We start from the raw sequence: 15616 nt of genomic DNA, 5'->3' as shown, positions 1-15616 counted from the left end.
AAGCTTCCAGAAGTTTTTATTTTAATTATATTTTTTCAGAATCGCAAATATCGCAGAACTATGAGTTGGGCTTCCTGTGTCTGAGGCTCGGCATACAATCCAAGATGGCGGACGAAGAGAGCTCAAAACTCAAATTTCTTCAAGAAATCGTTTCTAAGTTCCCTAAAGGTATTTCTCTTGCATTTGCGTATGGCTCAGGTGTATTTAAGCAAGAGGGAAACATTTCAGCTGAAAATATGATAGATTTCGTGTTTGTAGTAGATGATTCGTATCGTTGGCATGAAGAGAACATAGCCCTTCATTCTTCACATTATTCCTTTCTCAAAAACTTCGGCACCAACGCTATCGTTACTACCCAAGATAGTTTTGGAGCAGGAGTGTACTACAATACACTTGTTCCCTTCTATGATAGAATGATAAAATACGGCGTTATAAGTTTGGAGAATTTTCAACGTGATATGCATTCATGGGAATGGTTGTACACGAGTGGACGCCTTCATAAACCAGTCCAAATTATTCATCGTGCTCAAGGGTCTGCCGTCAGGACAGCACTAAATGCAAACCTCGCGAGTGCCGTTAATGCTGCTTTGCTGTGTTTGCCCGAAGAATTCGACGAGGAAGAGTTGTACATGACAATCTCCTGGCTTTCTTATGCAGGGGATTTTCGAATGATTGTAGGTGAAGATAAAGGCAAAGTGAAAAAAATCGTTAATTCCAATCTACAAGGATTTCAGGACTTATATCGTCCACTACTGTCGAAGAGAAGTGATTTGAATCTTTCCACACCGAGAAGGACAATTCAACAGGATCTGAGCAATGAACATACTTTTTCACTGTTGCAGGCATTGCCCGATGCACTTTTAAGAAGAGTTGTTAGATATAGTACAATTGAAGGTAAAAATGTAAATGGTAACTCACTGAATAACATTGCTCAAGATAGGTCAAAGTGTGCCAAGTATTTGCGACAAGGTGTAGTGTCAATCGTCATGACGTCCAGCATAACACAAAGTATGAAAGGTATTGTTACTGCTGGTCTTGTTAAGACACTCGCATATAGCTCTCAGAAACTGAAGAAAATGTTTAGGGGAATGGTAAGGTGATTGATGATGCCATTCTCGGGATAAAAACTTGAGATAAGATCCAGAAAACCCAGGGGTAAAATGTTGTCACTCGTTTCTTGCTCTGAGAAATGCAGCAAGAAATCATCGACAGAATTTTACACCTAGGTTACCTAAGAGGCACCTAAATACATTTTGAAGATTATCGTTTGATTAATTACTGAAAATTTGAGAATACTCAATTCTTGAGGTGGATGTAACATCATAGCCACCACTTTGGTTGATTTTGAAAAAAAGATTTGGTCTTGGTGTCTTTTGTTGCATCAACCAACATGGGGGCTACATCTTTTGTCCCCACCCCCCACCCCCCACCTCTCGTGGGGTGTGTGATGTCATAACTACAATTTTGGTTGATTTTGACAAAATACTTGGTGTTGGCAATTTCTGTCATATCAACCAACATGGCAGCCACATCTTTTGTCCTCCCCCTCCCTCTTGTGGGATGCATGTGATGTCATAACCGCAATTTTGGTTATTTAAAAGAATGTTTTGGTGTTGGTATCTTTTGTCATGTCAACCAACATGGCGACCATCTCTTTTGTCCTTTTATTCTCCTGGGAAGGCATGCACACCACTTATGAGATATATTTCCCCCTTTTTGGTATTCAAAGAGTCTTTTCTTTATTCTGTTAGTTTAACATAAAGGAGAAGTAAAAAAGAGAACATTCTTTGCTAAAGCTATACAATTGACTAATTCACAGAAATCATTAAGTAATAATTGATTTGATTGGACCCTGATGCCCATAATTGGTTTTCGAAATGGACTCTACTAAATCAAATCTACTATATGACTATCTTTTGACAGTTTTCAAGTAATATTTAACAATTATTTGCCGAAGGCAAAGTGAATATTGGGGAATATTTTCCGAGACGTGAGTCTTCAAGAGGCGAGGTAAATATTCTCCGATATTCACTGAGGCTGAGGCAAATAATTGTTTTAGTATAAATACACAGGTGATTCTTTCAAAAAAAGAAAGAAAAAAAAAAGAAGATAAAAGACATTTTTTCCTGGTAACAGCAACAAAGCGGCTGGCCGCCATTTTTGATTATCACTGGAGGTGATTATCTTGTGATAGTGTGAGTTTCTCAACCAATCAGCGCGCAAGATTTTCAATAATCACCTGTGTATTTTTACTAAAAATATGATAGCATAAAATTAATACTGTGATAAGGAGATTTAAGGGACATGACATTAGAATCAAGTTGGGTCTAACTTTGAAAATGTCCGCACTCCGATGGTCTGTGTCTTCTCCCAGAGTATGATATTTTGATGACTTGATTCAACACTATTTTTTAAAATATAAAGCTTGACAAAGGTATAAGATGAAATTTGGTGCTTGAAGAGATGGTAGTTCTTTTGCCACTTTTAGTGCAATGAAGAGTTTCCACTTAGGGTAGCGAAAAATACACACCCTTTGAAGTAAAGTTTTTGGTGACTTTTTTTAACTTTAGGAATTTGCGAGCGTTTTGCATCCTTAGGTGAAGCTGCAGCAACATACAAAGCCACGACCTTGGTTCTGTCCAACGAACAGCGAAACATAAACACATTATCTGCATCACCAGAAGTCTTGCCTTTAAACAAAGAAACCCTGTCCCAATTCCGAGACAAAAGCCCTGAAACATTTTCTTCCTTTCCAACTTTCTTTCCATCCAGCCACAGGGTTGCTTCTTTCGTTTTGTCACTGTAGGCTCCAACAATGTGATGCCATTTTCTCGGCGTGAATTTTGCATTCTCATCGGCCGTTACATGGAATATTACCTTGCCAATGTCATCTAGATGTCCCCAAGATAACCTTCCATCCACCACCGACAGATCATAGTGTAACGATTCTTCATTTTCATAAGTTTGAAACAATGGTTTTTTTCCTGACACATCTTGAAGTTTCACCCACATGGAAACGGCTGCTGCTCTGGTTGGCTTGCCTTTGAAGGATTCTGGTATCTCCATGTGCCCATCTTCTCCAATATGTAACGAGAGTCCAGACTTTGCCTGTTGGTCCGAGACATAAGCACCGTCATCGAGTTCAGCATTGTTGCCTTGTGGGGAGTCATCCAGAACCGTGGATCCTTGTGTGTGCTCGAATGTTAGCTTTAAGACCGAGCATGCTGAATCAAACATCTTGGGGTCGCCAAGCACTGGAAAGTAAAAGAATCAAATTTACAAATGTTATTATTAGTTTGAGCATTAGTTGGAGTCAATGGGTAAAATTGACCTATTCCACTGTTTCCCATTTCAAACCACGTGTCATTTCCATAAGTACATCAAGTAGCTTTCCATAAAAAAGATCTTCAGCTCATCTAAGGGATGTGCGCTCTAATTGCATCCCTGTCATATTATAAATCCGCACTCCGTTTCAGATGGAAAGTCTGGGGTCTAAGCATAAGAGGAAAATTCTGAGGATTAGGAAGACGGCACTGATGGAGAAATCTTGACCCTTTATTTTTCAAAGTTTTATTTGCAGGTCTCATAATTTTTAGTCTCTATACTATCCACTAAATTCTGTAAAGGAAGGTATGCTGGGGGGTGGGGGGCTACAGTTTCAGAGGGGAGGGTCATCAGTGAAAATTTGAACTTTTGTGGAGGGTCGAACCTTTTTATTTTGACGAAAGCTGTTCTTTTTTGTTGATTTAATACGAGGGTCATGAATTTCTTACTGAGTGAAAGGGGGAGTGCTACAACCATTTTTAAAAACGTTTACTGCGCTGCTGATGCGTCGCTTTTCACCGTTTCGATCCTCGGAGTCGTCATCATATGTGAGTAGAGTTGCTTGTTGGTTCTCTCCTGCGCTTTGAGTTTTTTTCTCCGAGTTCTAGCTCCTTTCCCCCTTTCCGTAACGTAAGAACAACTTCTAAATCCCAATTCGATTTTTGTAGTTGTATACTACCATTGAGCTCGGCAAATATGCAGCCCAATTTTGACCGACCAAAAATCACTAAAAAATTAGATGGACCCCTCACAATATGAAACTTGACAACTAATTTTGGAACGAGGGCCACGGGATTCAGTGTATTGAGGGTTACACTTATAAAACAAGCTCATTACTAACCTAGCGGATTTTCCACGTCTTCAGGTGAGTAGGCCATGCTATGCTTCAAAGTCAATGAATTTTGCTGTTCATTATCCGCTGCGTTGCCTTCTGGCGAGATGAACGGATCGGCGTCCGGCAATGGCTGCGGCATATCTACAGGAGCATTATTCAAATCGTTTTGTGAGCTGTACGAAACAGGACTCGCAGAACTAGCATCAGGAATGGCACCATTTTTTTGTCTTCCTGAGGACGATTCATCCCTTTTCTTTGCAGATTCCATCCCGACAATATCCCCCGCGTTCGCAGGCCCAAGGAACATAGTACCGCCTTGAACACCATAAGTACCAGAATCGAAAGCTCCCGGCCTGAAAAATGAAGATTCACTGGCTCCATCTGTCACTGGTTTTCGGTTCAAAAGCGTGTCGATTTGATTGTTGAGCGCAGAAACTTTTTCCAGAGCTGCGTATCTTTGTTGATAAAGGCTGTCCAGTATTGGATTCCTGGTAATATGGCTGTTCACTATTGCGTCCCGTTCTCCTGTATCTTGGTGCGGCACAATGACTGACTTTGGCGACCAAAAGCTGTTCTTCTTATTCTTCTTCGCTGCAACTTTCCCAGTTTTTATAATTTTCTGAGCGAGAGGTTTAGTTGAAGTTTTAGTTGTTGATGTTGAGTGTTTAATGCTGGAAGGCTCAACCTTGTTCGAACCATCTTTTGCAACTACTTTTACTTTTGCAGCTCCATCATGTTTTGTACTCTTAGCTACATCTTGTTTTGTTGTTACAGCTTTGACTTTCGTAACCTTGGAAACGACCTTGGCCGTATTGCTGGTTTTGGAATCTTTTGGTAGCTTTGCGCATTTTCCTAACAAAACTACTGCAGCAAAAACGAGAAATGCAGAAACTTTCATTGTGGGCAACCTATTAAGCGAAATAAAAAAGAAGAAGAAAAAAAAAAGGAGATGAATTAGTTGGTGACTATTTCCATAAGGGTGGACCAAATGGTCTACTGAGTCGTAGACCAAACGAGTTAGCCGCAATTTTTTTGGCTTTCAAAATCAGCTTTCTTCGCTAAAAGTGGTCTTTAATAGACAATTATAGCTCAGCCAATCAGAGCGCACCATTTGTGGTGGACCATTGGTAGGTTTAGACTAAACCTGGATAGAAAATCAGGTGACCTGCATATCATGGCCGGCTAGGGATTCTTTATTTATTCTTCCAAAAAAATAAATCAAGTCGAAATTTCTTAGATTTCGAACTCCCTTCGTAGAATGGTGCAAGCATCGATATGAAAGCGATTTTTTTTTTGATTGAAACCCTAGTTATATAATTATATTACTGATTTGTTGTCTGACGATTTTTAATTGTCATAAAGAGGCTTTGTGGGAGTCTATCGAACTATATTTTAATGAATTGGTTTCGAAACTTCCGGCAGAATTATCAAATAATATAATTTTAATGCAGTCTTTCGTTAAATGTTTTAGTTCGTTGACGACACCTGTAAGATGGTTTATATTCTTGTCAAAAACCGTGCGAAAAATTTCATGGATTTGATTTAAAACTTATATAAATATAGTTTATAGTTCTAAGTGACCTTAATAAACCTTCTTTCAGTTTATTACATCTTTTTTAAAGTGTCTTAAATTAAGGTCAAGACCAATAGGCTTCATAAAATTTTTATCAAGTCGTTCGAGAAGAGGTGAGAGAATGCGAACGAAAACAAATCGGTTCAGTCAAGAACAGAATTTATAGTCAAGAAGAGTACGTTTATGTGGTTGAATGTTTGGTGGAATTGAAAATTGCCATTGTTTAAGTTTAGTTTAGCATTACTAGTAATAGTGTTTTCACGAATGAATGCCGTATGAACACAAATGAATAGGACACTTACCGTTTTAAGTGGACTGTGAAGTGTAACTGCTTGAGTGACTCTTGTCTCAGTGTCGCTTTGTCAACGACTTCAATGGTAACTTTAGCAAACCTTCCTCAAAATATCGCAAGAGTTACATTTAAACAAACCCCTTTGTACTTTTTTGAGCTGTCTTTCGCTCAGATAATTTAAAAGATTAAACGTCTAGAAATGAGAAGATCAGCGTTTTAAAATATTTATGATCTAACCCGGAAATTTCACAGATCTCTTTTGTCAAAAGAGAATGGATATAAGATAGAACCTGTTGTTTTTGATATGGAGTCTGTTTGACAAAATAAAACACGACTGACCCCTATAAACATAACATGCAGTGATTCTTTTTAGTCAAATAACTTCGGTCAATTTACGCAGCGAAATTTTGGTAATTTTTTAGTTTAGTAAAACTGAAGTTGTTCGGTCATTTAGGTCACTGATTATTTTCGTTCTTATCGATACTGAGTCAAATAAAAGTGAAAATTCATGTTTTTCTTCATGATTTCTTGTGTTTGAATGGCTTTTCTATGGTAACCCTTACAGGTTTTGATATCTTATGCACATTTTGGAAATTGTTAAAATTGTTGAATAAGCGCGACTAACAATTCTGGGGTTTTCATTTGTGCTTTTGTTTTTATACCTGTTTATATTTGATTCTTTTAATTTGAAGGAATTTTTAAAAGGAATTAATGTTGCTCATTCCGTAACTGATTACATACAGAAATAAAGAATTGTAATACGAAGAAGAGGTTATAGAAAGAAAGAAAGGAAGAAAGGAAAGTAAACAAACAAACAAACAAACACACACACAATGGATCGTGGAAGTACAAGAACGCTCGCCTCTTTCTACAATCATTTCAGAAAAACTACTCGATATTTCACCCCTCGAGTCCAATTTCGTTTTTCATTTCTATTTATAACGAAGTGAAAACCTTAAAATGTGCAGCGACAGTAATTCCAACCGACACAAACTTCTACAAATAAAGTTTATTAATTTTCATAACTGCATATTTTACACTCTTTGGGCTGGAATAACCAAAGAAAAAGGAGATTTTCTGACCATATTTCCATATTACAAAACTATCAATCTGTTTTAAAAAAAAAGATATATCAGTAATTTATAAACGAACCACGACTCAAGCTGATAAGAGAAAGATTATTGGTATTATAAGGCACGATTATGTGGAACAACGGTGCAACGGAGACGCAATCGTTGCCAAAAGTAGAACGGATTCTACTTTTGGAAACGATTGCTGCAACTTGTCTCGCAACATTTTTCAAATTGCGCTGTAGGCTACACTCTGCAATGCTCCATGCAAATCGTGTCGCAACGCCGATTGCTATGTGTAATCGCGCCTTCAGTCTCCTACGCAGCCGGGTTAGATTTCTGAACTTGGCATCAAATGTGAAAAGGGTTTTCTAGATTTATTTTTTGATTCCAAGATTTTCTCCGGTTTTCCTCCCCTCCCTCCACAATAACCAAGTTTCATTTCGATCCATTAGTTATATCCACGCCTTGATTAACATCAGCCCAGAGGCTGTTTCAGGATATTGATAACAATCCGAAGGCTTTTTATGATGGAGAGACCATGGAGGACAGAGGGACTCTCGGAAAAAGTACCTTCCTCATGCATGTACAAGAATGGTATAAAAACTACAATATGAAACTGTACTAAGATTATTTCACAAGCATGGATAGTTAATCTGATTCAAAGCCTTGGTCGGTGCTCGCTGCATTCACAGCAGCTGCTAAGTCTTCCTTTTCACTATCTTGGAGTCTTTCTCCTACAGAATAATATGGAAATTAAGGATTGTCTTAATCAACTATTACAGCACTAAATCACATGCGCGAAATCATGCATTTTTATGTTGCAACAAAATTGAGTTTTTGTGGATGTCTATCAAAGTGTTTCCATAACATTGTTGGAAAAAACACAAAGTTTTCAAGGGAACATGCCTATGGAATGCCATGGAAATGCCTTATTGACGTCCACCAAGACAACAAAAACTTAAGGGTGCGATTGAGAAGTGCTGTATGTTAGCATAACATATATATTGGATAATATTGGATTTTGAATTTTGATTTACTAACGAGGACTTAGTGAAAGAAATTCTCGTAAATACTCACTTATTAGTTCAACTATTGCTCTTTGTGTTCTTCTTTCTAGTTTTTCAAGCTTTTTTGCTACATCTCGTTTTAAATCCCTGAAAACACAACACAAGTTTAGTGTTAATAATTTAAAAAAAACACTGACTTAGAGCGTTCACACTTATTATGCTTGAACATTTTGTGCCTGAGTATACCACCTCATATCCAGGAGCAGTACCCTTCCCTGAATAGATCTTTTCCGAAATAAGCGCAAATGCTGCCAAATGTATTGCATGCTCATATTTGAAAACGAGGCATTTAGATGAGCAAGATCTTATGCCTGCTATAGAAAACAAATACAAAACTTTGAAATTATGTTAATGAAGGAATACTTTGGAGTTTCTTTTAGTTCAGCAAGCAGGATTATATCTTGTTGAAAAGATAGACACTCACTACAGACAAAATCTTTTCTTCAAAGGTTTCAGAAATCGTTCTATGGTTTCAAAAGGTTTCATATGAACACTGAAAATACTCCCAAAAAATGCCTCATTTTTATGTCAGCACCTATGTTATTTTGTTTGAAAGGTCTCACATCTCTGAAATTGTTTATTTCCTTGTGGTAAACCACTGTACTTCGAATTTAGTTAAGTTCACATAAATGCCCAGCAAGAATGGTCTACTTGGACGATGTGGTGGCCATCTTGCCAGGGGGCAAAACAAAACAAAGATGACGGAAAATATATAGAGTTTCGTGTGTTTGTCTTTCTTTTATGGGTAACGGTGATCGATGTGCCCTTTTTAAATTCATCTTTAGTTGTATTCTCTTGTGGTGAGCTGTTAATATCAATTGAAGTCATTACTGTAACAAAGCTTTATTTGCCCCCTGGATGCCCCATGATGTCTTGCAATCCACAATGGCCACCATTTCGTCAAAGTAAACCATTGTTATCTCGACCACCATGCTCAGAATTTAAGTGTGCGTAAATCAAGGCTTACCAGTCTGGCTTTCTTGGTGCAAGGTTAGTAAGATCCTGATAAATAAAAGGGTTATTCAAATTACTGTTATTCAAATGCTTTGAATACGCGCAAAATGAGCCCATCCCACACAGCTTACTGCCTCATCTATCTAGTACTACTTACTGGGATTCTACCAGCTCACTAGATACACCGGGCTGACAAGACCCGATACAGGCCGAAACAACTGTCCACGGTTTCTAGTTGAGCTGGCTCAATTTACGCTACTTGAAGTTGTGAAAGGCCTATTGGCCCTCTTCTTCAATCATTTTATATAAGGCTCGTAATTTACCTATTACACATGTTCTTATACGATTTCTGAGCCCATCCCACATGACTTACCGCCTTATCTCTCCTACACATTTGTTAAGTAATATACAATATTCTTGTCCATGTTGTATGCGATATACAGTACGACACAAACATAGCCACTCATATTGTACACATTACTTATAGAACATGTATGCTGTAATCTTCTTCTACTTTTTCTACTTCCTCAACTTTTAAACTTACCACCTCCTCGATGATATTTGTTGACTTGGCTTTCTCTAAATGTTCTTTAACTTCATCTTCCACTGTAAAGAAAACACCAAAAACAATTAGTACAGTCAACTCTCGAACTGTTCCTTTTCTAATAGAAGGACACATTTTTTGAAGATTCAAATTTATGGCATGTGCCTAGTAATTTGTCTTTTATTCTTTAATATAACCTCCCTGCTTTGCAGACCCTTGCTATTGGGGCACCAAATGATGGCCCTGAAAGTGTTCACAATAACAAGAGTTGACTGTGCATGCATTCAAATTCTAGTAGGAAATTTTAAAAAATGAAGGTTCCTGAAGATAAAATAAAAATACTTGAAGTCCTTACCTGAAAGAGGTTTAGCATCTGGTAACTTTTTATCTTTTAGTGTTTCATCTTTAGGAACGTAGTTTCTAAATTTTATCACCTTAATCGGTTCACTGACAAAATAAGAAACAACATATGTGAATGTTATTGTAGGTGGTGGACATACAGGCCACTCTCATGACAAACGACCCAGAACCTTTCTTAGGCTTGTACTCTATAATACTTCTTTTTATGACTCGGGCATTCAGTGACCATGAATAATAGTTCGAAGTCAAGGTTGGAGTTTCTGGGCATGATATGGTATCAAAGCAACCGGTCTGACCTTGCCTTGCAACTTTTATTTGTGGTCACTGAATGGAACCGTAAAAACAAGTATTGTACTAAAAACATAAAATTAACATATGGATGATAAAGAAAAGTTGTATAAAGTATGTAATGAAAGTCCTTATTTTGCTACTACAGTAAATTGAATGACAGCTTTGGCAGAACTGACCTTGTTTCCTCTGCTTGCCGTTTCTCTCCTCTTGTTTGCTAAATTAAAAGACACGCTTTGTCAAGTAATGACTAAAATTTTTGCCTTATAAATCTATAAATTCGTCAACGACCAAATACTCTTACAAAATACAAAATGAACTTGACATAAGCTTATAATATTAGACTTAATATAAGCTTCAAAAGCAGTGCTAAAAATATTGAGGCTTTTTTTTACTGTGAACTGTATAAATATTTCGTTATATGTCTCGATTTCCACTGTCTACGGGAGCCTACCTCTGGTTGCTGGTCCCCTGCGACACCACTTTTTTGTCTCATAGCTCGTAATTTTTCTTTTCTTTTCAAAGCTTCTTCTTCAAGGTTACTCGTCATTTCTGCCGCCATCTTGAAAATACAACCCGCAATGGATGCTGGGACAACAATGCACCCAATGCATGCTGGGTAAGAGTTATCACACAGGGAACCCAATCACAGTCAAAACAAAAATGATATTTTACTGTAGTAAATCCCAAAATGATTTGTTTTGTTTTGATTTTAATTAGACAACTTGCTACTAACTTTGAAGTTGCTTATTGTTTATTCTTTGATTTTTGCCCACTTTGAATGCTGAAATCTTTCCCTTCTCCTTTCCAATCTTTTTCTCTTATGTTGAATTTTATTCTTTTTTCTTTCCTTTTTTCCTCTATTTTTCCCCATATCTTTGTACGATGCTATTTTTGGGTGACAATTTGATGCTCAAAGCGAGATGGGTAATCTCAAAAAAAGAAAACGCGTTATTATCTTCATCTACTATTCATAAATACTGAAAAATACTGAAATTCAAAGACCCCTGTGCATGCTGGGTAATCCTGCCAAGTTAAAAATGGCGGAAGGTTGATTTGTTTGGCGACGATTTCTTTAAAAAATCCTTACTTCTTTCTCCAATAGCACAACCATTATTTATTTACGCCATTTTAAAGAAAATTAAATATGGCTTCGAATGATTCCTATACTTTGGTAAGTAAGGCAATATTGATTTTTGTAACCAGTCAAGTGTTTCTTAGCGTCTTGTCTCTAGCGTCTTGTTGCTAGTTCAGTTGTGTTTTGGTTGCTATCCATATTTTATTTCGCATTTTTACTTCTTCTACAGGCTCTTATCAACTATTATTGCCGTGAAAAGTTCTACAGGCATCTGCAGAACACGTGTCTTGAAAGTCTACAGAAATATGGCAACGATCCGGTGTTGATTTTCTGGAAAGCTTTCGGGATTTTGATGGAAGGTATGCAAAAAGTAAAATTTTAGGATGAAAAATATAAGTCAAAACCAAACTGAAAAATATAAATCAAAACCAATTTTAGACCCAGCCTAGACAAGCGTTCGACTTAAAATCTGTAATGTATTTTGTATATGTTATTTTAAAGCTTTTCAAGTTTTTCAAGTTTTGGCATTTTCCCTGTTTTTCTCTTTTTGTTTTCTCATCACTTGATACAGTCGTAGCTTTCTATCTACTCGACTGGGACCATTTTTTATCGGGGTGAAGGGGCAGGGGTGTGGAATTCGCGTGGTGACCCATACAAAAAAATCGCTGACCCCAACTCTCCCTTGTTGCATAAAAGAAATGTTGCATTCATTGTTTTCGATTCTGTTTATTGTAAGATTTATGTGCAAGTCAAATGCTTTTGTCCCCCACCTTTAAGCCTGCCTTTTTTTAAAAAGACCCCCAAATCTCACTGGATGAGTAATACCACTGAATAAGATTTTTGTTCTTCTTAATAGACAGGGCATCTGAGGCAATGAGAGAACTTGAACTTGTCAAAGACAAGCCAGAAGTTGTTCTATGCTCGAGCATGGCATTAGTGTATGCACATAAAAAAGCCAAGCTAGTGGACAGAGAAGCAGTGCAGGAATATGAATCCAAGATTCGACAGGATCGGCAAAGCTGTGGCGAAATGGCTCTGTATTTTGGTAGTATGTTTCTATGGCATACTGGAAAAGTTGATAAATCAAGGGAATATGTGGATAGAATGATCAAAATGGCACCAGAAAACAAAGCAGTAAGTGGAATCTAGTTACTTTACCGACTTTTCATTAAATAGTTCCCTTCACAGCTCCCTGTGCCATCTTGAAAGGTAGCCGTGCCTTTGCATTGAAGTGAGACAAACAGTGAGCTTGTAATGATAGAGACATGTGAATAATAATATTGTCCTAGGTGCTATTCTCTATCATATTGCAATCTCACCCAGTGGCGGCCGATCCAGGACTTTAAGAGGGGGGGTTCATTTTTGCAAATCTCGGCACAACAATAACGTTCTCTTGCATCATCATTTTTCCCATGAGGCACATCACTGGCCTAGGGACGCTCCTGATAAGGATAACCTATCCACCAGTCCCATTTCATATTAAATCTCATGAGTTAGTACCATACTTTTATTTATTTATTTAAAAAATATAAAAAATCCAAGGTACCAGCGGGTGGGGGGTTTCATTTGCACCCAATGAACCCCCCTAAATCCGCCACAGTCACCGTTCATCTCGCTTCAGTGCAAATGCATGGCTAGATACCTTCCACATAGTTCAGGAAACAGGGAATGAGACTTTTACACAGCAATCTAATACAGAAAACTGCAGAACAAAAAAAACCCCTTGAACAAATTGTTATAGGAGAGGAACAATTAAAACAAACTCTACTCGTAATTTATGATTATGATATCAAGTCTTCAAATCAATCCTGGAACCCCAGAGGGTCTGACAAGCACCCGTCTTTTACTACTCACCATACATGAAAAAGGTCTTATCCACATATACTTAGATTTTCAAAATAATTATGTATGTTTTAAGTAATGTTTAATAAACGAGCAGGAGTGTTTTATCGGGTATAAAACACGAGGCGCAGCCAAGTGGTTTTAGACCCGATAAACCACGATCTGCGAGATTATTGAACGGCTTAGAAAACTTATGATGTTTGTTCTCATTGTGTACCGATTTTTTTACGAAATGAACCAAGTTTGATAGAGAAAATCCAAGTTAAAGTTTATGCAAATGAAGATGAATCTTTATCAGATATAAAATCACCTTCATGGTCATGATTTCTATTGTGTTTTCTTCATGAATTATTAATGAGTTTTCTAATGTTATACAAATTCTAGATTGGTGCAGTCAGTATTCATTTGATTATTGCTACCTATCATAAACTTAGGGCTTAATTTTACGTGGTTGGATAGACCTCTCCTTTATGTTATCGACGTACAGTATACTTAGTTTTTTAATATAATCTATGTATGTTCTAATGTTATACGAATTCTAAATTTGTACAGTTCATTTGATTATTGTTTTCTATCATCAACTTAGGGCTTTATTTTACGTGGTTGGATAGACCTCTCCTGTGGTAGGGATGCTTTTGTCAAGAAAAGTATTAAGTTCTTCGATGAGGCTTTGAGTGGGTATGTTCTGTACATTTATTTGTATCAGAGTACAAACCATATACCATGTATACCATGTATGTTCTGTACATTTATTTGTATCAGAGTACAAACTATATACCTTATTATACCATGTATGTTCTGTACATTTATTTGTATCAGAGTACAAACTATATACCATATATACCATGTATGTTCTGTACATTTATTTGTATCAGAGTACAAACCATATATCTGTGAAATAGTACTAACTAATTAGTACAAAATAGCATCAGATGTGCTTAGATGTGCTTAGTGCTAATTAGGTTTTGTGCTATTTCATGGATATAATAAAGTTTACACTCTATTAATCATTTTTTGTTTATTATATAGATATTGATGAAATACCAGGTTTTCTCTAGTGTCGAAATATCTTTCACCAAGGGAAGATACCATATCTTTCACACGTGAAGATATTGCTTTTGAATCAGCTTGCTATTTTAATAAAGAATTTTTGAGCTTTTGTTTTATTTAAGTTTCATCGATATCTACATAATAAACAGAACATTACATGGCCGCTTGGAGATACAAATTTTATCTTCTCGTGTTCAATTTAGATATCTCACTTGTTCCCTGCGCTCACTCGTGAGATATCAATTTAACACTTGAAGAAAAAATTCGTATCTCCGCGCGCCCATGTAATATCCTCTATATATATTTTGTATCCCAATATATCATTTAATGTGTTTCCTTTAAATCCACACTTGCTTTTCACAAAACTTGCTAAATTTTTTGTCTATAATTGTTAATTATAGACCAGAAACTGCTAAAAACCTGGATGGATTGCTTGGAAAGGTATAAAACTACTTGTTCCTTTTACTATTATTAATGATTTATTAGTTTTTTAACAGATGATTTAGTGTGATGTGCAGTTGTACATAGTCATGTACATGTCTGAAGTATTTACTTTAATTTTGCTTTTTGACTTTTTGACAGGCAACTTACCTTCAGTCCAAAAATAACTTTAGTGGTGCCTTGGATGCAATCAATCAGGTAGTTAACCGCAAGGACTTAAAACCATTGGCCCCGTCTGTCTTCACTATATAACCCTGTATAAGGCGGACGTAAAAGATCCGCTGAAGACGCTGGTGACGACCATCTTCAGTGTCCGTGCTAAAACTCTACAGGGCCCACTGTAATTGGCATAAAAGCTGTTGTGGTGTCCCTGCCCTCATGGGGAAAAGCTAATCAATTAAATTAATTAAGGAATATACTATGTATACTCAAAAGGCAAGTAGAGAAACACTTGACGAAGCCTCATGTTCCTAATCTTGCTTGGTGTGAATTTCCCCTTCCACTCCCCCAGTAAAAAATTAATACTCCTTAGCATTGGCCCAATGATTGAACAACAATTGGCCATCAGTGGCTCAAAAGTTCAAAAATGTGAACAGTTAGTTGATTGACACCTGTCGGCTAGTCATTTGATAAAGAGTGAAATTACCCTTTGATTTAAAGTCTTTTTGTTCTTGTTTCATTTCAGGCTGTCGTAGCTTACCCAGAGTGTGTACCAGCACTGGTGGAAAAAATGAAACTGCAGCTTGCTTTACAGGACTGGGACCAAACCTGTGAGACTGGGCAAAGGTATGGACAAAGTAAACATTAATCTGACATTTCTAATCTTTTAGTAAGAATACTAAGATACATGTACAATGTTAGGGTCATGCTACTGGTATTAGTAATTAATATGCAA

At 37.0% G+C, this 15616-nt stretch overlaps 4 protein-coding genes across 4 annotated transcripts in view; 2 read left to right on the top strand and 2 right to left on the bottom strand.

Annotated features, from left to right (window-relative positions):
• Positions 1–104: 104 nt before the first annotated feature.
• LOC116302992 (phosphatidate cytidylyltransferase, mitochondrial-like) lies at positions 105–2543 on the top strand. Its single transcript, XM_031712433.2, has one exon. It carries the CDS (start codon positions 105–107, stop codon positions 1098–1100), a length of 996 nt encoding a protein of 331 aa, XP_031568293.2. The 3' UTR covers positions 1101–2543.
• On the bottom strand, positions 1714–6222 carry LOC116302991 (uncharacterized). Its single transcript, XM_031712430.2, has 3 exons — positions 6035–6222; positions 4166–5067; positions 1714–3254 (listed from the first exon to the last, which is right to left on the bottom strand). Exons 2-3 carry the CDS (start codon positions 5055–5057, stop codon positions 2485–2487), a joined length of 1662 nt encoding a protein of 553 aa, XP_031568290.2. The 5' UTR covers positions 5058–5067; positions 6035–6222; the 3' UTR covers positions 1714–2484.
• Positions 6223–7018: 796 nt separating this feature from the next.
• Positions 7019–10891, bottom strand: LOC116302999 (coiled-coil domain-containing protein 12). Its single transcript, XM_031712442.2, has 7 exons — positions 10765–10891; positions 10490–10527; positions 10018–10109; positions 9663–9724; positions 9132–9166; positions 8175–8251; positions 7019–7831 (listed from the first exon to the last, which is right to left on the bottom strand). Exons 1-7 carry the CDS (start codon positions 10870–10872, stop codon positions 7746–7748), a joined length of 498 nt encoding a protein of 165 aa, XP_031568302.2. The 5' UTR covers positions 10873–10891; the 3' UTR covers positions 7019–7745.
• A 458-nt stretch (positions 10892–11349) lies between these two features.
• The window catches only part of LOC116302990 (tetratricopeptide repeat protein 21B), a 32189-nt gene continuing 27922 nt past the window's right edge, over positions 11350–15616 (top strand). The window contains exons 1-7 of the mRNA XM_089036960.1: positions 11350–11484; positions 11618–11747; positions 12245–12522; positions 13817–13908; positions 14682–14721; positions 14863–14919; positions 15407–15507. Of these exons, the coding sequence (XP_088893086.1) occupies positions 11458–11484; positions 11618–11747; positions 12245–12522; positions 13817–13908; positions 14682–14721; positions 14863–14919; positions 15407–15507 (725 nt within the window). The 5' untranslated portion in view covers positions 11350–11457. The remainder of the gene's footprint in view (positions 11485–11617; positions 11748–12244; positions 12523–13816; positions 13909–14681; positions 14722–14862; positions 14920–15406; positions 15508–15616) is intronic.

This window comes from Actinia tenebrosa, unplaced genomic scaffold, assembly GCF_029948245.1.
Source record: "Actinia tenebrosa isolate PJP-AT-01 unplaced genomic scaffold, QUT_ActTen_1.0 PGA_scaffold4__44_contigs__length_22323623, whole genome shotgun sequence".
NCBI classification, from domain to species: Eukaryota; Metazoa; Cnidaria; class Anthozoa; order Actiniaria; family Actiniidae; genus Actinia; species Actinia tenebrosa.
Note: the sequence above shows the minus strand (reverse complement) of the source record. Positions and strands in the feature narration are given on the sequence as shown.

What these genes read in the sequence shown, in the direction of transcription:
- LOC116302992 (XM_031712433.2), top strand. Translation starts at nt 105, where the DNA reads ATGGCGGACGAAGAGAGCTCAAAACTCAAATTTCTTCAAGAAATCGTT.
- LOC116302991 (XM_031712430.2), bottom strand. Translation starts at nt 5,057, where the DNA reads ATGAAAGTTTCTGCATTTCTCGTTTTTGCTGCAGTAGTTTTGTTAGGA. An exon ending in AGACGTGGAAAATCCGCTAG is followed by an intron (nt 3,255 to 4,165) that starts GTTAGTAATGAG and finishes TTTACTTTCCAG; the next exon opens with TGCTTGGCGACCCCAAGATG.
- LOC116302999 (XM_031712442.2), bottom strand. Translation starts at nt 10,872, where the DNA reads ATGGCGGCAGAAATGACGAGTAACCTTGAAGAAGAAGCTTTGAAAAGA. An exon ending in CGGCAAGCAGAGGAAACAAG is followed by an intron (nt 10,110 to 10,489) that starts GTCAGTTCTGCC and finishes TTATTTTGTCAG; the next exon opens with TGAACCGATTAAGGTGATAA. An exon ending in CAAATATCATCGAGGAGGTG is followed by an intron (nt 9,167 to 9,662) that starts GTAAGTTTAAAA and finishes TTTATTTATCAG; the next exon opens with GATCTTACTAACCTTGCACC.